General features: G+C 47.1%; 1 protein-coding gene across 2 annotated transcripts in view; it reads left to right on the top strand.

Annotated features, from left to right (window-relative positions):
- The window catches only part of Tmem178b (transmembrane protein 178B), a 349,770-nt gene that overhangs the window by 92,436 nt on the left and 233,093 nt on the right, over positions 1 to 24,241 (top strand). Inside the window, exons 1-2 of one of the 2 annotated variants that reach the window (XM_048786816.1) lie at positions 16,088 to 16,446; positions 18,632 to 18,745. In XM_048786816.1, the coding sequence (XP_048642773.1) occupies positions 16,395 to 16,446; positions 18,632 to 18,745 (166 nt within the window). In that variant the 5' untranslated portion in view covers positions 16,088 to 16,394. Of the gene's footprint in view, positions 1 to 16,087; positions 16,447 to 18,631; positions 18,746 to 24,241 lie in introns of those variants that run through there. The other variant, XM_048786815.1, reaches the window with a different exon arrangement.

Here is a 24,241-nt window from a genome sequence, read left to right as displayed (position 1 = left end):
GTTTTTGGGGTTTTACTTGCTTTGATTGTTTTCCTTGGTGCGGGCTTAATACCACGGCACACTGTCCACATCAGTTGTTTCTTTCAGTGTTTTGGTATATTTTCCTTTGGGGGAGGTTCTGGTCCAGTATCTCGTGCTGGCCTTATGTTGTGGGTGGCTGAGGCATGGTTGCTCTGTCCTCTAGGAGATGGGACTGTGGGAACTGTTGCAGAGGGGTTCTCTTGGTAACAGTGGACAGGGAGAGGCAGTGCAAGGGCCTGTGGACGACACAGAGCTCATATCTCCTGAAACAGCTCCTTTGAGATGATGCCTATACAATGACTTTCAGTGCATGAATCCATACAGCTTTTGGGTTGTATATAATGGCCAGACCCACTTTTATCTACCTGAATTCACTGGATTGTGGAGCTGTGAAGTCAGTATTATTGCTCTCATTTTACATATGAGGAAACTTGAGTCGGAAGTTGAGAGCCTTGTCAGTGTTATACAAAAGGCAGGTGGGAGACTCAGGCCTAGGCCTTCTGACTTTAGTCCTGAGCCTCTTCCTGCCCTGTGTCATGCATCTGCATGCAGAACATTGTGCTTCCCTAGGTGTTATGAGAGATAAAACAGAAATAAGCTTACATTCTAGTTAGGATAAGCTGCAAACACCATCCATTAAGACAGTCATTTGAGAGCTGATTGCTCTGCACTGGTGATTGTGACCTTGAAGTACTCACACAAGAGGACACACAGAAATTACAGGCTGCTTTGCAAAGTCTGGGATGTGCTGTGGATTGAAGATAAGCCTGGAGAGAATCAAGGTCACGTATTTGCCCAAACCCAGGAAACCCTGTAAATAGCTGGAGTTACTTGTTAGAAATATTGAGCTGGAAGGTGAACCTGGATCCTGCTCCCTGAGGAAGATTTGGGGCCATGAGACATGATTTTGAATTAGAAGGCAAGAAATTGGAAGCCCAAACTGAGGTGGTTTCTGTGTCTTTTGGAAAGTCAGGTGGTGAATCTGGCATAGCTCTGTAGATCTATCCTGAAGCCCTGTCTTATCCTTAGACAACATGGTCCCCAAGCACTGAGGACATCACAAAAGGTTTGCTGAGCTGTTTAATGTAACTGAGAATGAACATCAGAGGATGGGAGAGAATCCCTCAGACAATGTACTAGAACAGTGCCAGAGGGCAGAACCTGAAGAGCCATTTTCAAGAGCAAAGCTTCAGTGTGTTGGCCATGAGAGGCATCTTAGCAAGAGCAGAGCTTTCCCAACTAGTGGCAGGAGGGCCACCTGAAGGGCAGCCACTAACATAAGTCCACCTGGGCCAGCCCATCCTGAAAGACCATCAACAGCAGACAGAGCTCAGGATCTGAGGGACAGCCTGTCTACTGCTGGGTACTGTCTACTGCACAGGAGGTCTGGCTGCCAGTGACTGAGCCTCCCAGGATTCATCTGGGGCCAGGAATCTGGCCTTGTTGGAGTCTGGCAAGGGAGAGGTGGAGTCCTCAGTTTGGAGGAACTGGGGGTTCCAGCTAATGTCACAATCTGGGCTCAGTCATGGGTGACTAAGGCAGAGGCCCATTTACCAGGACTGGTGAGCATGGGAACGAGGGTCCTGGCCCTACCTCAGTCTCAGACTGCACTTGGACTATATCAGCAACTCTAAAGTCTCTCCGGTAAAGGTCAGTCCTGCTTTTAGGCTGTGGGGAGAGGAGGGCTCTGAGTTCTGCCCTCAGAATGGCAAGGTCTCCACTAAGAACCACCAAGACACAGGCTCTATACAACTCTGAGCTTTAGAGAGGGTAAGGCTGCCCCCAGATCCTCCTGGGAGGAGCTATGACAGATGCTACCTTTATTTTTTTTATATGATATTAAATTTAAAAAAATTATATATATATATGTGTGTGTGTGTGTGTGTGTATACATATATATTTAAATGATGTTAATTTTACCTTGTTTTGATTTTAGCATTATAATTGAATTTTTTAAAATACAGGCAATACATTTGTATAGTTCTCAAGGATATACATATTTCTTTCCTTCACATTTTCCTTTGCCTCCCATTTGCCTAACCACAGACAGCCAATATTCCCTATGCTTCCATGCAGAGATGTTTTAAATATAGGCAAACAGATACCCACATCTGTATTTCTATTATTTCTATCATCTCTTTCCCCCTTTTATTATATAAATGTAGTATATATTACATGCTATTCTGCACCTTGCTTGTGTTCACTTAATTTATCTTATAAGGCTTTTCATATCAGTTTTATAAAGAATTTTGTCTTTTAAAAATTGGTTATATTGGCTTTTATTGTGCAGATCTCCTAGAAGCTATTTAATCAGTCTCCTATTGATGGAAATTTGGGTTACTCTTTTAAACGAAGTGGCAGTGAATAACCTTGTCCATATGTCATTTCACACCTGTGAGATTGCATCTCTTAGACAAATTACTAAAAGTGGAATTTCTGGGTCAAGTTGAGCCTTTGTAATTTTGAGAGATGTTGATGAATTGCTCTCCAGAGAGGTTGAACAAATTTACAAAATTTGCACTCCAACCACAACCTGTGACAATGTTGGTTTCTCCATACCCAAACCATTCAGTGTGCTATCCAACTTCTGGGCCATGGTCAAAATGATAATTGCAAATGGCACCACAGGGCAGATGTAATTTGTAATTCTCTTATGTTGAGTGCTCTTGAGCATCTTCTCATTTGTTTAAGAGACATTTTTATTTCCATGAACTACCCCTTCATAGCTTTTGCTCATTGTTAAATTGGATTGGTTGGTAGTTTTCTTATCAATTTGAAGGTACTTTTTATGTTTGAGGCAAATTAATCCTTTGCAACACGAGCTGCAAATTTTCCCTCAGTTTGTCTTTTGATTATACTTATGGTGGGTTTTCTGTGTGAAATTTTGTATTTTTATTCAGTTAAATTTGTCAATATTTTCTTTTGTGGACTTTGGGCCACAGTTACAAATGCTTTCTCTAAGGTGACATAAAGACTTTCTCTTGGTTTCTTCTAATAGTTTGTGAATTAGCTTTCTTTTTTTCCCCCTCAAACAAATATTTGAGCTATTTTTCCTTGTTTAAATTGCAAAATACAACTTCAATTTTATTTTATTTTCCAGAAGGTACCCAGTTGAATATGATTTATTGAAGAAAACCATCTTTTCCCCTCCCGATTTGAGATCCTGCTATTACTCTCAGGTGTTTGGGGTTAACCTGGGTTTTCTGAGTTTTGGTCCAGTTCTGTACCACGCTGCTTTGCTCACCTCCTGAAAAACAGGGAGAGTGGATCCTGTTGGGAAAAGGAAGCATAGAGGAGCTGTGGAGAGGGGAGAGGCAGAGGGTATCAAGTGAGCAGGGAGGAGCCGAGGTCCGCTGAGATGCTGGTGAGGTGGGAGTAGAACAGTAGGGCCAGGCATAGGGGGACACGGATGACATCACTTGGGGAAGGGAGAGACAGGGTGGCTTGTGCAGCAAAAGGAAGCCCTATAACAGATATCCTGAGGCTACCTGGGGGCTGCTGCAAGTGGTCAAGAAGTAAAGAAGGGGGACAGTCCATGCTAGAGTCCTCATTCTTGGGTGTGTGCTTCGTCTATCTCCGGAGCTCAGTTGCTTTGATGGCTTGTTATCTGCTGCTGTATTCCAAAAACATCTCTGTGATGTACATATTGGAGTACCAACCCTCCAGGGATGGCATCTTACTATTTGATATTTATTTGTATTTAAAAAATTGTCATGTATGCTGTCTTTTCTAAGTAGGAAAAATACAAGTAAATGGAAATTTCTCCAGTGTTAGCTCCCCAGGCTCTCCTCCACCTCATTGTCCCACCCTTGCTAACTCCCCACCTTCTGTCCCCCAACTCCTTGGCCAACCCTTCAGCCCAGCCCTGCCCCTAGGCTCCCCACCTCTAGCCTCTCCGTTGAACCACTCCTGCTCTTGGCTCTGCTTCCTGGATCCCAGGTCCCCTTGAGGAAGCTTCCTTGCCAGGCCGATGTGGCACCATTTCTGTTCATTGCAGCAATCGGAGTGGCTCCCTGAGGCCTTGCAAAATGAGATTAGAGACAGCTGTCTGTCTTATCTCTCTGCTGGCTGCCAACTCCAGTGAAGCCCTGATTACAGTTGCTAAGGGGCCTGAAGGAACAGGAACTAGGCTCTTCCGGAGGAGCTGACTTACCCCAGCCAGATGATCCTCCTCTCCACTCACTCAGTCTGGATGCCCAGGACCTCAGGTACCCATGTCACCTCTCTGTCTCCTACACGCAGGAATTTAGAGCTGCTTTTTGACTAGCAGCAGCAGAGGGCAGGTTTAGTGTTCAGGAGACCATGACTGGGCCTGTCTCTGGAAGGGGCAGGTCAAATTCAAGGGGGCCAGGAAGCCACATGCAAAGAAGGGCTCTCATGTATTCTCCCTGCCCACCTCTCCAGCTGCACTCAGCTCCCACTCTGGTGCCTGGACAGCCACACAGCTGCTGTCCAGGCCCCTCAATGCTCTGTCCTCACCAGCTATTTGCTGCAGTACTCCACCCAGCTCTGGCTCTTGGAGAAACCCCATTTCCTGTCAAGTCTTCACAGAGACCTCCAGGCCTTGTGGTCTAGCCCTGGGGTACCACTTCCTCCAAGCTGAAGTTCCCTGGTTTCGTAAGCCACCTGTGACCTTCTACCCTCATCTTCCCTGGCACATGCAGCACCCACCCTGTCCTGCGTTCTCTTAGCTTTCCTGTCTCCCATCCTGCTAGGCATCCATCCCTCTAGGGCCACAACTGCACACCTAGTGGGCCTGGGCGCACATGGCACTAGGTGAGGAGTGGAGGGTTCTGAGGGGGCTGGTGAGAAGCCTTGGGAAGGTCAGGGGCAGAGAGTCAGTTCTGATCCCAGAAGCCCTTCCCTACCTTGAAGAATGAGGTTTTGATTTTGTGAAGGGAGTAAGTGCAGTTCTTTGGAGAAATGTTTGGCTTCTTTCTCATTGGCCCCAAGGGATCGTATTGTGTAGGAGAAAAAATTTATAATACATGAAAGTACAAAGAATATAATAAATACTATTGTACTTGCTGGGGAGATTCATCCCATGCTAATGTTTCTCAGCATCAAGAAAACATGGAGGCACAGTTGAAGCCTTCTTCGAGTACCTCTCCAGTTCCTCTCTGCAGGGATACTCCCTGAACCCCGTCCATGTCCTTCACATTCGTGCTTCTCTCATAGTGATGTCCCCTTGAGCAGCAGATAGAGTTGCTTTCTCTGCTTGAAAATTAACATACACAGACTCTTTCAACCTGCCATCCTGTGTATTTTGAGGTCTTTCTGTGTATATTAATATGCACAGTTATAATTCAATTATTTAAATGATCAGATACTATTCTAGTATGTGAATATGACCATGTTTTTTTTTTTTCTGTTTCCTAATTGAAAGACATTTGTTTTTCACTCTTTCTTTCAAGTAGGGCTATAGTGAATGTTCTTGAACACATTTCTGTGCAGGAGAAATGTGTTCTAGGAGTCTAATTTTGGGCCATAGTGTATATATTTCTCTTTTACTTGATTTTGTCAGGTGTTTGTAGCAATTTATATTCCAAACAATGTCTGAAATTTTGTCTTCCTGTGTGAGCAGAGGACTAAAGACAAGCATAATTCATCTATTTAGACTTTCTCCCTTCTTGTTGTGATCTTTTTATTCCGTTCAGTTTTTGATAAGGCATCCAACAGAAGAGAAAAGAATCAGTCAATCTGAGTTTGGTTTCTCATATACAACCCAGTTTCCCCCAGTGTCTTTACCAAACTTTGATAACCCCAATTCTGTTTTGTTTGGAAGGTGGAAAGTTGGAAGGAGGTGAAGTTTCATTTGGTTTGGGTTCATGTTTCGTCAGGCTGCAGCTGGACTGGGGGCTTGGGAACATGTGTTCAATTACCAAGTATCATCTTTGCAGGTCAAAGGTCAGGCCTCCATCCTTCCTTTCCTGAGTGTGTCAAATGTCAAACCACACTTAGTGTTGCACAGTTGAAGTCACGATTCTGGTATTCAAGGGGGTGGAAATGGGAAGGGGTAGTGGGCTCAGTCCTTAAGCCAGAAGCAAGGTTGGGGGAAGGGGAGATTCCTGAGCTGGGAGTGGGAAAGGGGAAAGATGTCAAGGACGTGGCTGAGAACGAAACTGAGAATCAGTCCACGGGTCAAGAGGAAGACAGGTGGACAGGAAGCTGTCTCCTGGGACATCCATTTCTTTTGTTAAACCAGCCAGATACATGCTTGCTGTGTGTGTTAAAGGACATTCCCGTGTCTGACATATATAACAAATGTGTGTGCTCTATGGTGGTGCAGTGTAACCATAGCAATAATAACAGGGAGTGCTCACCCTGTTTACCTCTGTTAATTCACAACACCCCTACAAGGATAGACACTCGTATCCACACTCCTTTGAAGTGAAGACACTTAGGCACAGAAGGGTTCATTCATTTGGCCAAGATCACACACCCAGAAAGTCTCAAGGCAGGATCTGAGCCCAGACAAGCCTTCTGTAGAACTCATGCTCTGACCCCGGCACAATGCTTCTTAGCACAGTAGGGAAACAGTGAGTGAGTCACCAGTCCTGTTTTCATTTCTGTTTTTGAAAGCAACTCAGGAATCAGGATAAGTTAACTCTTCAATTAACATCTCTAACCTAGCTATTTAACTTCAGCATGGAAGTAGACAATTTTGGGAGCAGAGGACTAAAGACAAAGCATAATTCATCTATTTGGACTTTCTCCCTTCTTCTTGTGATTTTTTTATTCTGTTCAGTTTTTAATAAGGCATACAACAGGTTGAAGAGAAAAGAATCAGTCAATCTGAGTTTGGTTTCTCATATACAACCCAGTTTCCCCCAGTCCTGTCCCGAGCACATACACACGCATGTGTGTACTCTCTGTCTCTTTCTATTTTAATTAGCTGGTAAAAAAGGGAAATCAGTGTTATATAACCCCTTTTGCAAATGAAAAGTGGAAAACTCGGGAGTCTGGATATCTTTCTCCCCACTTGACATCAAGTTTGGTTGGAGGGCTGGGGATGTGGCTCAAGCGGTAGCGCGCTCGCCTGGCATGCGTGCGGCCCGGGTTCGATCCTCAGCACCACATACAAAGATGTTGTGTCCGCCGAAAACTGAAAAATAAATATTAAAAAAAAATTCTCTCTCTCTCTCTCTCTCTCTCTCTCTCTCTCTCTAAAAACAACAACAAAAAAAAGTTTGGTTGGAGACATTGGGGCAGCTGTCTGGACAACTCTTGGCCTCAGAGAGACGCACAGTGGAGAGAGGCAGGTCCCCATGGCCCAGCCATCCACCATTGCATCTTTACCCACACCAGAGGCAGCAGGGGGAGAGACCATGGATCTGTCTCTGTCCTGACATCTGCAATTCTGGTGACTTATGAACCATCATTTTACTTTTGTCTGAAGAAGCAGGAATGACGAATTTCCAACTCTGTTTATCTTCTCCCCATACCTCCCCTTTAGGATGACTGCCTCATGCTGAATCCTTAATTTAAGGAAAATGGATGCTTCCCTCTGGCCTGAGAGCTGGGGATTCTTATCAAAAGTGACATTAAAAAAGTGCCAGTCTGGCCTCCCTCCTCTTCCAGGCCCATCCTTCATCACTCCTGCCTGCCTCCACCACTGTCTCCCCATCTCCAGATCTGTCTCCACTTCCTCTGTCCCTGGAGAGAAAGCATGAGCTCATTGTTTTCCAGTGAAAAACCAGATCTGGCCTCCTTCTCGCCTCGTTTGTCTGTCAGAGCTTGGAGATGGATGATCCTTCCGCCAGTGGAAACTGTACCTGGAGGAGCTGCAGACTCCTGCATTGGGTGTCTGCACGATGGTGGGGAGGGGGCCGCGGTCAGGGCATGGCGGCTCTTGGCTCTGAACTTTCTGGAAGGTGATTAGGGATGTGATGTGAATAAGGAAACAGATTATTTACTATACCCCAAACGGTCATTTTAAGTCATACCTCACTTTCTCATTCTTTGCCACAAAATCTGTTTCGAGCTGGAAAATTCATGAGCAAAATGGGGAAAAGCAGCCAGTAGCTAGCTGGGACGATGGGGCAATCTCAGTGACAGCTCGTTCTTTATTTCCTTTTGTGAGGAAGCGACTATGTAATGACATTAAAAAATGTCTTGTTTAAAACATACAAAAAGACTCAGAGAAGGGAAAAGACATTCAGTATCCAGGAGTGAAGAAGTTAGGACTAAAAATGTTGTAGCTCCACAAAAGATGAGAGGATCTTCAGCACGGAAACTTGCAGAATGTTACGTGCTACAATATTTAGTCAAGGAAAGTCTCTTGGTAAAGTGATGAGAGGAGCCTGGCTAGCCACAGAATGAGGAGACAGAGGAGTGGACACGGTGCTCTGTGGCGTAATGAGTTGTTGTGAGAGAAATGCATGGTGGTCACCTGGAGCGGGCCTCATTTTGATATCTTAGTTGGAGTGTTGACCACCTGATGACGTGGACAGACAGATACATGAGAGGTGGTTTTTCCACTATGGCCATCTTATTTATGGAGGGAGACAGGATGGTGAGAGGGAGCTGTGGACTCCCTGGGGCTGGGAGCCTGGAGTCAGGTCCCTGTGGCCTGAGTTTCCCAGAGGGAGAAGACTATTAGGGAATGCTGTGGACTCAGGCAAGCGGCCAGGTAGAAGGAACTGTGGAAAACCGTCCAGGGGGATTCTTCACCAGATGGCAGGTGAGTGCTCAGCAAGGAAGCCGTGATGCCAAGGGAACCAACAAACTATGCCACATCTCCTCGGTCCCTTTTTGGGGACCATGTCGATCGGGGTGAGCTATGTAGGCAGAGTCTCTCATGATATTTGTATGGACAAGATGGGGAAGTGGGCCCACAGGAGGTAGGTCAGGAGATGGACGCAAGGCAGGCTGAAGGGTCACACCCAGAGAGCTCTCTCCTAGTGGCGGTGTGTGTGCTTGGGCAGAGCTCTGCCTTCAACGCCCGTGTGTGGGAGGATGTAGTGACGGTGGAACGAGATGGGGATGGCCTGCTGATGCGGCATGTGGGACTAATTGCTAATTTGTAGAATGACAAGATCATGATCTAAACATTTCTTCAGGGTCTGGAACTAACCAAGAGATAAAAACAACCAAAAAACGAGAAAAGACAGTTTCCTAAGCACAGGATGGGGCAGAGCCCCTGCAAAGGGAACCACTGTGGCATTCTCGGCTCTGGGTGATGAGGCCTTGTCAGAGAGAGCCAGGCTGTGTCCCTAGAGCGATGCCACCCAGACCCAGGAGCCCATGTCTCTGTGGATTTGCACAGGTCTGACTGTGCATGGGAATGACCATGGTCAGTATCCTGTGTGACACTGGGAGAGATTGTGGCTCATGGTCTGAACCTTGAGAATGACCGTGTGATGATGGGTGTGACCATGTGACTGGGAGAATTTGGGAGTGTTTAGTTAGAGGAAAGGGAGATTTGGGGGTAGGGAGGTACACGACAGTTGTCTTTAAATATTTATGGGCTGTCACATGGGAGAGGTGTGGGACTCCAGCAGCATAACTAATAAATGATGTGAGCATTTATTGAATGCTCATTCTGGAGCAGGCTTTCCAAGGGTTATCTGTTACTCCTCATCAATCTTATGTGCTGAGTGCTATTATTATCTGCATTCTTGCAGATGAAGGAATGGAGGCCTGAGTGGTTGAGCAACTCCCTCAAAGGCCCCTGCTGTCCTGGGAGTGTGGACTGGGATGTGGCTGAGATCCCGGCATCCTGTGCAGGGCTGGCAAACACACTGTCAGCTGTCTTTCACTTCTGTACTTCTGTGTTACTACAGAGCCAGCTTCTCTCCAGCCGGTTGGGGAGCTGTGGAAGAAAACATCTTTGTCTTACTCTGAATAGAGCAGCAGAATCTGTAGATGCTGAAAATCCCTGCAGATGGAAAAGTTTTGCTTTGTATAAAAGGCAACAGAAACCTAGGAAGGTCCCCCACTTCCCTTCAGAAGAGCTTGACTTTTCCCAATCTCTTTCACACATGCAATGTCATGGAGCGCGTAGAAGTGGGTCACAGGTTGGAGCCCCACCTTTGCCACCTCAGCTGTGCCACTCGTGAGCAGGGTACCTCACTAAACCTTTATGCCCCCATCTGTGAAATGAGGCTAATAACAGTGCCCAGCTTTTAGGATTAAGTGAGAACATGTATCATAAAAGACCTTGTGCAGTACCTAACTCAGACAACATTCATGTAACAGCAGCCATTGTTAATATGAGTGACAATACTGAAAATATCGTGTTGGCCATCAAGAGGACAAAGATGAAAAAGCACCTCTATCTCAAAGCTTTTTCTATAGATAGAAATACATGATTCATAAACAAATAACTATACTATTATAACAGCAGCCAGCAGAAGGCATTTAGGTGAAGGGTCAGAAAGGGGGTGGCAGTGCAGATGAGGGGTGACGGTTTGGGAAGTGAAATTCTGTGCGCTTGATCTGGAGGGTCCCCTGAACACTACTCATGACAAACATTAATGTAACATGGAGTGGAAGGGAATTAAATATTCAGGATTCCATCTACGCACTGCATGCAAAAGCACATTAAAAGACCAGGCCGGCCGGTTCCACAAGCACAGACAACAACGCCCACAAATGGAGTGCCTCTGAAGGCATTAAAAATAAAAACGTAGCTAACACTTTTCCTCCAACTGAGGAGAAGAAAAACATTCTTTCTGGCTGGGCCTGCAGCAGCTATAAGCCTTGCAAATTTTTCATCTCAGAACATCTGGGAGGAGCAGAAGGCGCTAAAGAGAAGACAGGGGGAGGTGGCGGGGAGATTTCTTATAATGAGCCTTTGTGAAGAGTTGCCTCTTCAATAAGGAGAGCCCTTGCCAGAGTCCCTGCCTGGTCTTGCTGGTCCGTAGAGCTTGCAACCGCCTTCCCTGCCTCTTCCCATTTCGCCACCCAGGGGGTTGCGGGCTCTTGGAATGGCCCTGGTTTGCACTTTTCATCACTGACAAGATTTTGCTTCTAATCCCAAACCTTGAACCCCCTGAACGCCTTGCTCCTCCACCCCTCCCCCACTTTGTGGCCTTCTTGAGAATTCGACACAATGAGAAATGGCTTTCCTAATTTACTAAAGAAAACTCTCCCCGCTTCTTCTCCCTGCTAAGATGTAATTTTGACTTTTTTTTTTTTCCCCTTGGAGAAAATGCTCTTTAAAGAGGAGACAAAGTCGGAGTCTTGAAGCTCCAACGGGTTTCATCTCTTTTTGTTGTTGGCTTTCCATTTCCTTCCTTGGCTTCTTTCTGCTTTCTATTTAATCTTTCTTTATTAAGCACAGAGCCCTTAGCCAGGCCTCAGGCTGCCAGCCCAGTGGGCGACACCGATGTGACGGTGAGACTTACCAGGCTGACCTGGGGGCAGGCCAGGGCCTGGCAGCGGGAGAGCCCAGGTGGGTTGGGGCACCGGGAAATGGGAGCCACAAGCAGGGCAGGACTGATGTCCCTTCCCTCCTCTGCCCATCCGCCCTCTTCGTCTTCCTCCATCAGTGAGAGGAGGGGTTCCTTCCGAGTGCAAGGGCTGTGGCTACAAAAAGAATCCTATTTCCCAGCGACAATTCCAGCAAGTGTGAATCCTGGCTCTGATGTCTGAGACCTGGGGTGAGGGAGGCTGGAATTGCATCCCTCCTTGTTGGCTGAGTGGCTTTGGGTAGGGCTTTCACCTTTCCAAACTCTCTCTGTTTTGCAGTCAGGTAGGGATGGTACTGTCATGCTTTCTTCCTGGGCTGTTGTGGTGACATGGGATGCTATGAGAGCATCTAGCATCTGCTAGGCATGGATTCATTTTTGTTGTTGTTGTTGTTGCTTCAAGAACACAACTTTGGGATGAAGTAAATACATGGATTCTCAGAAGTGGGCCAGTTCCTCGGTGTCAGTGAGTTGTGTGAACGTCAGAGGGGGAAAGAACACAGTGGAACTGAAAAGAAGGAGGGGGCCCTCCTCTCTTTGGTGCTGATATGACCCTTCAAAGTAACCCCAAGACTGAAATGCACCAATTCCTTTACTAGGTTCCACTCCCAGGGTTTTCACATATATGAGCCAAATCCGCTACTGTCCTCTGAGTCCTTGTTCTTAGTTTAGGTCCTCTAGACAGGGAGGGAGACTTGGTAGGTGCTGCCAGCTTGCCCCAGAGCGTCCACTGCAGCAGCAGCTGTAGCCGGAAGCACAGGAGGGCTGCGGGGCTGTGGTGCAGGCTCCAGTTCTGTCCACAGACACGCCATGCTCATTTCAAGGTGTCCTGCCGACACAGCTTGTGAGTGGACACCCTGGTGCTACTTTGCTGGTAGCTCCCAGACATGGCTTCATAGGAAAGATCAGCAGATACTTGGAGCCAGTTATTTAATTTCCCAGGTAGACCACATGATCAAGTAACAAATCCTGAGGTTCATTTTTCATCCATTCAGATGTGTATTGAGGACTTTCCATGTGCCTATTGCTGTGCCTGGCCTGGGGCGGAAGGTAATCAAGAGGCATAGTTTCCGATTTTGATGAACTCACAGTCCAGGGCTACAAATTGCTGTTGGAATGAAAAATGATTTGGGGTTAAATGAGTTTAGGAATGTCTGCATCGTGTAACTGTCCCTGTTTGGGGGAGTCACAATATATATTTCTTAGAATCCTGCAATAAGTAAACCTTTTACAAGTTGTTTTAAACAATTTTTTTCTAAACACATTTGATCACCACATGCCCAGCCCACCTCATCCCTTTTAGAGTGAGTGGGGGAGGGGGCGGGGTCCTCTGTTGGGTTCTTCCTCAGGCTGCCCAGGGCAGCCCCAGGTGCAGGTGTCTGTGGATCACAGTTTCCACTTCCTTCAGAGCCACCTTGGATCCTTCAGGCTCTGCTGGGCATCTCTTTTCTCTAGGGGTCCTCTGCAGCTGAGGGCCCCTCTGGCCTGGAGGAAGAGGTTTTAGAATCTCATTCACACTTAGAGGTTAGCAACTCAGGATTGCCCCTTCAGACTGATTTTTAAAAGCTTTGGAAATGAGAGGCTAAGAGAACAATATAGGACGCAGAGGGAGTGCTCTGTAGGGGAGACTGAAGGACCGTGGCCCCTGTCTAGGGAGGATGAGTCTATGTGGGGTGATCAGGCCCCAGCCCTGCCTCTCAATCCGCTCTGTCTAGGAAGGGCCTGCTTGTGTGTCGCCCTCCGTGAGAGACGCCTTGACAGTCCTCTGACCACGCCTTGTCGAGAGCTGATGCAGGGAGAGGGGAACTGCCTGCTGGTATTGCTGTGGGGTGTGCCCAGCACCCAGGACCCTCTGTCCAGCACTCAGGCTCCTGCCCGTCACTGGCCCCTCCCCAGAGCTGCTTCTTCAGAGCTCACGGCACAGAGCTCTGGCACCTCCATTCGGCCCTGGATGGGGGCTCTCACGCTGGCGCCTGGGGTCTTGAAGGGCTTGCAGCGGAGAAAAAGGAACGGTGGCCTCTCCTCACTTCTGCTTCCTCGTGGCTCCCCTGGCCACGAGGTGACCCTGAGAGGTGGAAGTTGAGGAAGCACTGGACTCCCGGGAAGCTGGAGGGATGCACTTGGAAGGGGCGAGGACCAGGGAGATGCGAGGGGAAAGAGCTCCGGCTGCCTCTCTGCCTGCCCTGCGCCTTCTGCACCTGCTCTGAGCACCTTCACCTGCACTCTGGCTCCCAGGGGCTGCAGTCCTGGGCGGAGTGGGCAGGAGACGGGACATGGGAGCAGTGAGAGGCTGGGTGTTTCCTCCCTGGCCCCTCACCGCAGGCTGGCTGTGACCCTCCCTCCACATGGCCACCCCCTCCAGGTTCTGGCGACAGCTCCCTCCTCTGCCATCCAGCCGCAGGGCTATTCCAGTAGCTGAGCCTCTGTTGCCAGCTTTAGGTCCCTTGTACAGCCCTTCTCTGGTCTCTTCATATCCTGTGCTCAGCTGTGTAAATTGTCCTCCACCACCAATGTTTTGTTTTTTTTTTTTTTAATTGAGGAAAGAACACTTAACACGAGATCTGCCCTCTTAACAGATTTCTAGTGTGATACCGTATTGTTACCTAGACACACACTGCACAGGAGACTCTAGAATTTACTCATCTTGCCTGAAATTTTATGCCTGTGTCAATACCTCTTCATTTCCCCTCCCCCAGTCCCTGGCAGCCACCTTTTTATTCTCTGCTTCTATGAGTTGGACTAGTTTAAACCCCTTGTAGAAGTGAATTATGCCAAATTTGATTCTTCCCTGTTGTCATGTGTGGCAGCATCTCCTTTTTAAAGGCTGAATAATATTCTTTTGTATGCACACACCACATTTTGTCTATACATTCCCCCATTTGTGGGTATTTTTCTTGGCTGTCGTGAATAATGCTGCATTGAACCCAGAAGTGCAGACATCTCTTTGTGACACTGATTGTGATTCATTTGGTTTTACACTAGAAGTAGAACCTTGTGAGGAACCTCCATACTGTTTTTCACAGTGGCTGTACCAATTTACATTCCTATTAAGAGAGCACAAGGATTTCAGTTTCTCTACCTCCTTTCCAACATTTGTTATCTTTTGCCTTTTTTTTTTTTTTGATAGTAGCCATTGTAACAGGTGTAGAGTGATAGCTCACTGTGGTTTGAATTGCATTTCCCTGGTGATTAGTGATGTTGAGCACCTTCTGTGTACCTGTTGATCATTTAAATGTCTTCTTTGGAGAAAGGTCCGTTCAAACCCCTTTTCTACTTTTAATCAGGTTATTGTATTATATGCCACTGAACTAGGCTGTCATCTTTTAAAGCCTTGGTTACCTGTTTGAGTGTCCTGTGTCCTGCTGAGACCCTGACATGTGGTTAGGAGGGTCAACCAGCTCAGAAGGCAGAGCATGACTGAGGCGGCAGGAGGGGCCTATGCCCAGGCTCCCCACCCAGTTCCAGTTGTGGCTTCCTTGGGGGGAGGGGGCTGCGAGAATGAGCTGGAATACGGCGTTGGTAGGGGGTTTGAGCTCCTTTCCAGGTGAGGCTGTGGGCTTCCTCTTTGCCTTCCAGGTAACCCCTCTGCATCTTGTGTTGTAGGAAAACCTGTTTGGACTGGAAGCCCATATTCTGGGCACACGTATTGGGTGCCCAGATGGTCCTGAATTTACAAAAGCCCACCACACTGACAGGACCTGCAGACACATGGATAAATATTTTGCCTTTCTTCTTAGGCAATATTTGAGTCTTTCAAATTTAATTGCTGTCAAAGGCAGGATGCTTACCACCCCTGAGGCAGAGCGAATAGTGTGGGCCTCCAGCCAGGCTGCCAGGCTGCTCCCCTGGCCCCTGACGGCCCCTGCATTGCCCCTTCTTCTGCTTCTTGCTCTGGCCCAGAGTCCAGTGGCCTCTGCCCTCATTGGCTGGGAGGGCTTTGAGTGCAAGAGGCTACAGGTTCTGTCTGCAGCTCACCTGGAACCTGTGGTGACTTGTTAAGTGTGTTGAGGTTGAGAGCAAAAAAAACAGGTACTTTTCTCAGACACGATTGACAGGCATCCTAGAGACTATCGAGAGTGGAATCCAGTTTTGTACTCCAAAGATAGGTCCAGGGACTGTTTTGTTCCATCCTGAAATCATTGCACAGAGGGCTGCTGCTAGTTTGTATGGCACTTTTAAAAAAATTATATAAGGCAGCCCTTCTCCCAAAAGCAGCCTCCCACACCCCACCATAGTGCAAGGCTTGGCAAGCACAGCAGTGCTAAATTTCAACACCCAATTATCCCCAGGAGGGGCCCTTGTGCAGGGTACAACATGCCCAACTGTACATGTCCAAGGCAGTTGCTGATGTATTTTTGTTACTATTTCTACTCTTTATGTCTTCCTCTTCTTTTTCTTTTCTACACTCTCCTCCCCCCACACCAGACCATTGCCCTTGGATTACATTTGCCGCGTACATGAGACACTGTCTTGTGATCATACGTGGTTTTCTTCTACCTCAGTGTGATTGTTAAGTCAGCCAGGGTAGAGGTCTTTGCTACAGTCTCCTAGAGATCTGTGGCAATCACCTCCTCTTATTCACTACGTCCTAGCTGGCCTCGGTTATTTTAAATCCTTGCATGTAATGAAAGCAGGTGGATTCTTTGCCCACGGCGGTCTTGGCCAAGGGCACCTCATGTTTCTCAAGCCTTTCTTCCAAGCACCTGGTGTTGTGTTTACCTTGTGCGGGAAGATCAAGAAGAATGAATAAGACAACATCCCTGCCCTTGAGAAACTCACAATCGAGTAGGGGAGCGAAGTGCGTAGACGGATAAATCACAGCCCCTCCACGTGTCCCCTGCAGAGGGGGAAGCTCAGGGAGCAAGGAGGAGAACGGAGCAGCCCCAAGTGCGTGCTGCTGTTGGACGCTCCCAGGTGCCCATGAGGAGCTGCCCTGGAGCCGCCCTATAGGAGGTGTACATGAGGACAAGACCAAACACCAGTGTTCAGGGGAAGGCAGCAGGGAGGACAGGTGAGGTGGCGAGATGGGTCACATCACAGGTGGTGGGAAGGTTTTTCCAGCTGGATCCTAGGGTGTGTGGAGGTTGGGGCCCAATGGGAGGCTGGGGGTTTATGCCTGAGGAGTGTGGGGTTCATCCTGCATGCAGTAGAGGCCACCAGAGGCCTTTGAGCAGGGATGGTGTGGTTGCTTTTCCTTTGTGGAATACACTTCGAGTGGGAGGCTGTGGCATTAAAAGGTGATGTAATCTTTATGTGTGTGTGTATATATATATATATATATATATATATATATAACAGCAGAATGAGATACAATTCTTATTACACACATAGAGCACAATTTTTCATATCTCTGGTTGTCTACATAGCATATTCTAGGTGATGTTATCTTAAGAGACTACCATCCTATATGCACCTGGCTTTGACTGAAACGTTATGCCACACGTGGCTATACCGGGACAACTACTATGTGGAAGTGAGAACAGAGGAGAGACTACACTCTGAAGTACAACAGACAGAATTTGAGACCAGTTGATGTCTCCAAAGGAAGCAGAGGCAGAATGGAGGAGGAGGAGATGTGGGGTCGACACAGTAGTCTGGATGGAGGTGATGCTATTAATGGAAATTTCTGAGAATTTGGAATGTGCAGGTTTGAGGTGTGGATCTGAGTAGAGGAAGTGGGGACTGGTGGACACCTGTTCCAGAAGTTTAGCAAGTCAAGGAAGGAGGATGGAGGGACACAGGTGTGACAAGGTGTGTACAGGATAAATACCAGAGCACGTGAGAGGCTGCAGGAGTTTGTGGGCTAAGGGGACAGAGGTAGAGGGCTGAGAAACTGGACATAAGCAAGAGAGTGCAAACTACTTTCTAGAACTTTATCTCTTTGGATAGTGTTGTCCTATTAGAGGAATGTCTGCCAATAACTGGCAAGTGGGCGGTTGTCCAGCTATGATTTACAATAAGGCATCAGTTGCATGAGGTACTGTCTAAATTATTGCACCTCACCAATTGCCAGTTTCCTTGCTGACAGTGGGCCAGGGGGTCCAACAATTCAATCAGGTGCCACTGGTTATAAATTGAAAATCAGTGGGGTGCAAAATGGATTACCATCAAAATCCATTCAGGTGCAAAACCAAATTTCAAAAACCCCTAACCTTTAAAAAACACCCCTTTCCTGATTCTTCACAATGCCCTGACATTGAGTTTTAATATCCTTCAGATAAGCAAACGTCAATAGAAATGCTTGCAGGAGACCAAAAGTAACAAGGGAAAACTTCCCAGTTGGGCTTTCCTTTTGGAATTTGCAAACATGGTGGATTTTTGAATGAATGCATTGACAGTTCTTTAGATTCCCTGAAGTCCAAGTTCTCAAACTTCAGCATGCAACAGAATTGTCTGGAGGGCTTAAAAAGATTCATCCAGGTTTTATTTGGAGTTTCTGATTCAGTAGATTTGGAGTTGGGTCTCAGAAGTTGCATTTTTAGAAGCTCTTAGAGGATACTACTGCTACTGGACCTGGGACCACATTTTGCGAATCTCTGCCCTAAGATATGGGAACATTTTGATCATTTGACCAGCAAATCATGCTTTGGTTCATAACCATTTGTCAGAAAGTGGACCAGATGTTGAGTCTAAGGGCCCATAGATTTGTTCAAGAAACCTGAGAAAGGACTGATTCCAAGAGATACCGATTGATTTGAGTGCTTTGTTGGTCAGAGGTGAGGTTGAAAAGGAAGGAGGTGGAAAAGGGGAGAAGCCCCCTTAGCTCACTGTTCCAGAAGACTGTGTACCAACAGCACAAATAACACCACTGAGGCAGAGGCCTGGTCCCTGTGTGGAATCTGTTCCTGGCTTTCAGTGCTGATCTTCCTCTTTGGAAGGAAAGAGTTTCTTTAGACCAACCTTCCTCTGGGTGTTGTTTTTGAACAACCAGCTTCGAGCAGCCTATAGTCTGGCTCTTCCCACCTCTGCTTTGACCCCAGAGATACATTTTTCTGTCTAAATCAATGCTGTTTTGATTGTGGTTACACTCTCTTGCTGTTTTTGAGTCCAGTTATCACTTCGTATAGACTCTAGGTATCACGGGGCACAATATAAAACAAATCTCTTTCTCCAGGATGGAAAAAAAATGGATCCCAGAACTGCTCCGGAAGTGGTTGCTGCCTCATTAACATTTGGCTTCCGTCTCTCTTTTCCAGGAGAAATTGAGCGCTGCACGTACATCAAGTACCACTATTCCTCAGCAACCATCCCCAGGAACCTCACTTTCAACATCACCAAGACCATCCGTCAGGACGAGTGGCATGCCCTGCGTAAGTACACCTGTGTCTTTGCCTGTGACTGTGCTGTGAGGTCACTTTTGGAGGGATTAAAAGACTGGAGGGACCTCCTTCTGGGATCTGTGGATAGTCTCAGGTCATTGTGGGGGTCCTTACGTGCTGATATCTAGAGGTCAAAATTGCCTCAATTGGTTTTGATTGCATTTGAAATTTGGGGGTTTGTTTCTAAAATTAAGAAAAAAACCAAACCAAACCAAAAGCAAATCACTAGCAGTCAGACAGTGTCCTTATGTCCCTGTCCTGGTAGGCATCTAGGATCTCACCTACCTGACTGAACATGCTCTTGGGATTTCACTCCAGCATGTCTCCACGTTGCTTGGAACATCATTGTGGCAACCTGCTAGTCCCTTGTGTCATCATTTGTAAAGAGTGAGAGTGGCTAGTGGATGCGGGGATTTGCACCTGGGTAGGGTCACTGAGAGGTAGACCTGGCCTCATAAATTTCTGTCACATCCCTATTTTGAATGATAGACATTGGGCCTGGCTCACCTGTGATTGCTCAGCATAGGTCAGATTATCCGTGTCCATTGGTTAGGGAATTTCTTTGCCAGAGATACCCAGAGACTTAAATTACAGTGAGAGGCTGATGGCTGACTTAATGAGTAAACAGAGCAAGTTGGCTATTTTTACTCTTCTGCTCCATGAGGATCTGCTGCCTGTCTGTGGCAGGAGAGCTCTCCCTTGTCGCTGGCACATCTCTTCATGCCAACCCCTTCATCCTGTGAGTAGGCACTGTGCCACCTCTGTTCCATTTGTTAGACATTCCTATTCCATTTGTTTTTTTCTCACCCAAGGCCCTTAACCAAGGTTAAAGTTGAGATTGCATTTTTCATGAGAAGGTGCATTCTTTTATTGTTTCCTTGTATTAAGGATCGCTTAATTGATGAGATTTGAAGAAGGCAGCTCTTCAGGCCAAAGCATCTTTCTTCTCTTTATTGTTGTTTAGGTATCATTTGTGTGGGGGGGGTGGGGGTCACCAGTGTTTGGTTTAACTTGGGGATGGAGAGTGGGGAGGTGGGAGAGATAAATAAAGCTAAAACAGAATGATCACTCATTAGTCTCAGGAAAAAATTGGGTGTCCAGATGATTGTTATTCAATGCTTCTGGCCTGAAATGACAGAGCAGTGCCAGCAGATGGGACAGCTTTACTGTTGCTCCTATGAGATATAGCTATTAGGAGGGACACTAACCAGCATGTGGGGACACAGAGCTAATGTTTAAAGAGCATTCCCATGTGCTAGACATTGAGCTAGGCATGCCACATACTTATTTCATTTTAATGTGAGATTTGCCTTAGAAAGTTTAGTAATTAGGAGTGTTAATTTCTTTTTGGAGGTAGACCTGTAAGCACACCCAAATAGAAATAATATAATAGTTGCTTATTTCCCATAATGCATTGGTCTAGTATAGCCACTTAATAGGATTCAAAATGCAATGTTCAAGAGACATAAGTCCTGATGATTAACCATCTAAAAATAACAGATTATGGTGTTCACAAGAGGATTCAGAATTTCAGAAGGAAGAAGTTGTTGACACTGTGGTTTCAATTCAAATGAACTCAGTTTAACCAGAGTTATGGAGTTTCTCTATGTACCAGGCACATAGTGGATAGCAAAGCCACAGGGAGCTCTTTTAAGAAGCTCGAGTCGGGGGCGGAGAAGTGGGGGGTTGGAGAGAAACATTCACAAAGCAAATAATTACAAGGCAATGAGATAATTACAATATAGTAGAATTGCTTCAAGCAATTAAGATAGTTTGTGGAATTTTTTTTTTTTTCAGCAAGAGGTAGAATTATTTCAGTGTAGATTTCACAAATAAACTTCAAGGGAAACCTGGTAGAACTCTTTTGGCTGTATACACTGTAGATGTCTGGAATTCAGAGAGGTTACCCATGGAGGCATCACTGGGAACATGTCACATGGCATCAGCAAAGACAGAGAGCTTTGTGGGGTCCTCTTTGTGTCTCCAGGATGCTCATTCTCCAGCTAGAGTGCTGTTGGGTTCTAAAAAGTCTAGTGTGTGGCTTATGCTGCGAATTGAGGTGCTAACATCTATTTTTAACTGATAAAAGCTATGTCAACCATTGATACATGTCAAGGTCTCCGGCACATGGTGCCGGGTAAAGCCCATGCTCCCCTTTGGTGAGGGATTCATCTGCTTCTTTGACAAAGTTGCCCAACAGGTTGTTAACCAGGCAGAGAACATTTGCTGTGTTTGACATCGATAACAGCTATTTTTAGCCAGAGGGCAGGTGAGCATCTGTCACAGTTGAAGTTGGTACCAAGCATAATTAGGAATGCTTGAATGATAGCGAAGCTCAGTGTGTATCCATGTTAGAATTCAAAGGTCAAGCAGTGATGACATGAGGTGGGAAATGGGAACAGAAGCTGTCTTTGAAATAAAGTGGAAGCAATTAAAAATTAGCAAACTCCTATGGTCAAGTATTGAAGATGAAAAGAAAACTGATTTCTTTATGTGTTTTGAGAGTCCTGTGCTCTTTAAGTGGGATCAAATAAATTCATTTGATACTAGGTTGGTAATATCCTACATTCTATAATTTTTCTCAGTAGATAATGTTTGCCCAAGGAAGGAAATTTGAGGGTTGTTGTTTTTTTGTTTGTTTGTTTTCTTGTGAAACAACTTCTATATGGCAAATGTTTGGACTTTGGTTAACCTTGGTTGCATAATTTTTTATCAGGAATTTGCATATAGTCTGACCACTATTGTAGAAAAAAACATTTTTAGATAGGAAAAAGCACATTTGGTTTTGAACTATGTTAAAATTTTTGAAAAGTTAACCCCACCACTTGCAGTCTCAACTGCTGCATTCAATCACCTCATGCTCAGGTGAAGACAAGGTGAGAGAATAAAATGATCTGTAGGCCACTAGGCTTACAAATCCAAGTGTGCAGAATTAAACCCATGGGAACCAAAGGTCTGAGGATCAGAGCTGTGCACCTGTTGGGGAGGGTGGGAGCGGGAAGGGAGTGGTCTTTGTGTCCGAGGTTCAGATGCTGAGTTCTCTGGGTGAGCTGGTGACCAGGGGTTCTGACCCTGGCTGGGACGGGGATTGCTGCTGAGGTACCATGGGGGCCTGTTTGTCCTTCCTCCCTGGGAGAAGCAGAGTGTCCAGATGTGAGATCCATGTCCTCATCCGCCCAGGCCTGGCTGTTCACTGCTGCCCTCCTTTAGTCCTGGTGACACAGGTGTGCAGCAGGGATGGGTGGGTGCCTCTGTGGGGGGCTGCAGATGCTCTGATCTCCTTGCCCAGATCTTCCTAACATCTCCAGGGCCAGAGCAGGACAGGAGAGTATCACTGGCCAGTTAGGAGGGGACAGGAAGCCTCAGGAGGTGAACTTGGCAGACACCACACTTTGGCTGAGTTGTTGATTTGCTTCGAATGAGGAAGACTGGTCACCAGGGCAGGGAAGCTGGCTGGCCCTGCAGTGGCAGTGGAAGTGGCGCTGCTTCTCCTCTCACTAGCTGTGTCCCCACAGGCTTCTCATAACCTATGGCTCAGTTTGAGGTAGCAGCCCTTGTTTGGAGAATTCTATGTCCTCGAGCAACCCCAAGAGCCCTGGAGGCCATTCCAAGTGGCTCTGCCTTTGTTCAGGAAGCTGCCACAGCATCCTTTGGCCTGGACACTGGATCAGTGACAGGGCAAGTGGGAGAGGGGAGCCTGGGTGGCCTGTGACAGGGACTGGGCAGCTGTGGTGGGCTGACAGGGCCACTGCGACAGAGCCTGTCTGAGGCTGCAGGGCATACACCTGCTCTCAGGTGTGAGGAGGGTGGCTCTTCCTGCCCTGATCTGATCTGCTTGGCAGGGACACAGAGGGCAGCTGTAACTAAGGATCCCTGGTCAGAGCCCTGGACTCAGTCACCATGCTGTGAGCTCAGGGTTCTCACTCTGCCTGGTGAGGGCAAGATGGAGGTTTTAGCCCGCAGCTGATAGTCCCTGGCCATGAGAATCCAGAACCTGGGGCTCCACTTTCCTGCGGTCAGAGCTTCTCCCTTATCTTTTGAGAAGCTGCAAATAAAGGATGCTGGAAGTTCTTGTTTTTTTTTTTTTTTTTTAAAGTCTCTATCTGTCAGAATTGAGGGTTCAACAAATTAGATTGGGTGGTCACAGGGCACCTTTCCAGCTGGCTTGGGACTGGAGGGAGGGACGGGGAGAGAGAGGTGTGCTTTCCTCTCATGACTTCCCTGGTCCCAGCCTGCAACCACACCCAGCGCAGGCTCACAGGGCAGACCTGCAGTGGTGCCTCAGGTGTGCCCAGCAGGAAACAGAACCAAGCAGAGCAGGTGCCTCCCTCTACAGTAAGGGAGTGGAGAGTCCTGCCCCTTTGTCCTGTTACCAGTGGGGCAGAGGATGTCAGTACCAAGGAGTCATCTTGAAGCTGGGTTAAAGGAGCATGGGAAAGTCTAGCTTGGCCAGAAGAAGGAGGAGCAGAAATTGGAGGGGGTGGGGGGTGGTGGAAATGGAGACTTTGTGGATGACCAAGCACATTTGAGTGGACCCACCACTAAGAGGGATAAGAAATCACAATCCAGAACCATCTTGCCTGCTTAGACACCTGAGTGACTTCTCAGTTCCCTGAAGTTCTTCATCTCTCACTCTTTCCTGCAGGTTAGCTCTGTCTTGAGGGCCCAGCACCCACCCAGGCTGGTGTGTGGTAAGAAGCCTGCACATTTGGCCTCTGCAGTGCAGATGGTGGGGCGGACTCTTATCCTGCTTGGCCAAACCCTAATCATTCCCTTAATCTGTCCTCTTCTATGTCCGTTTCCTTATCCTTTCCTTTTTTTCAGAGTTAAAGGGTCTTGCCCTGAATCCCAGTCTCTCTCTAGCTGCCCTAGGTCCTGCCCATCCCTTGGGCCCCAGGGGCTCCTTGTCCTACCCCATGGGCATCAGCCTTCTGGCCTTGTGGTTATGTTGTTTCTTTGCCTAATAGCACAGCCTTTCCTTTCCCAGGGAACTAACTCGGCAGCTCCTAGCCTGCACAGCTCATGTATGGCTGGCTCTTCTCTGGACTCTTTCCATTCAGACCTTTCCCCTTAGCACAGAGTAGCCTTGATTCCTGTCCCTTTTGTCCTTGCCATCCTGGTTATAAGATGAATGTTGTAGACCAAAGGACTTGGGATGAGACCACCAGTAATAATGACATGGCAAACCTCCTTTTTGTTCACATTGGCTGTAATCTTCCTGGAACTAGGAGGGTGACTTGGTATTTCCTCCGGGAGCCCAGTCTGCACTGTTATGGTTCGTTTACAGATAATGTAAACAGGCCAGGGAGGAAGGGGCTGCCCAGCAATCCCATCACAACCTCAGAGGAGCCTGAGGATGAGGACTCAGAATGTAAGCCTGATCATTGGGCTTCCATCTATTTTTTTTTTCCTTTCTGTTTTTGGCTGATGTTATGTAAAACAGCCTAATGAGGTAAACATTTCAGACATTAGGAGCTTAGGTCCCCT

This window comes from Marmota marmota, unplaced genomic scaffold (genome assembly GCF_001458135.2).
Source record: "Marmota marmota marmota unplaced genomic scaffold, marMar, whole genome shotgun sequence".
Taxonomy (NCBI): Eukaryota; Metazoa; Chordata; class Mammalia; order Rodentia; family Sciuridae; genus Marmota; species Marmota marmota.
The sequence above is the reverse complement of the archived record's forward strand: the minus strand, read 5'-3'. Positions and strand labels throughout refer to the sequence as shown.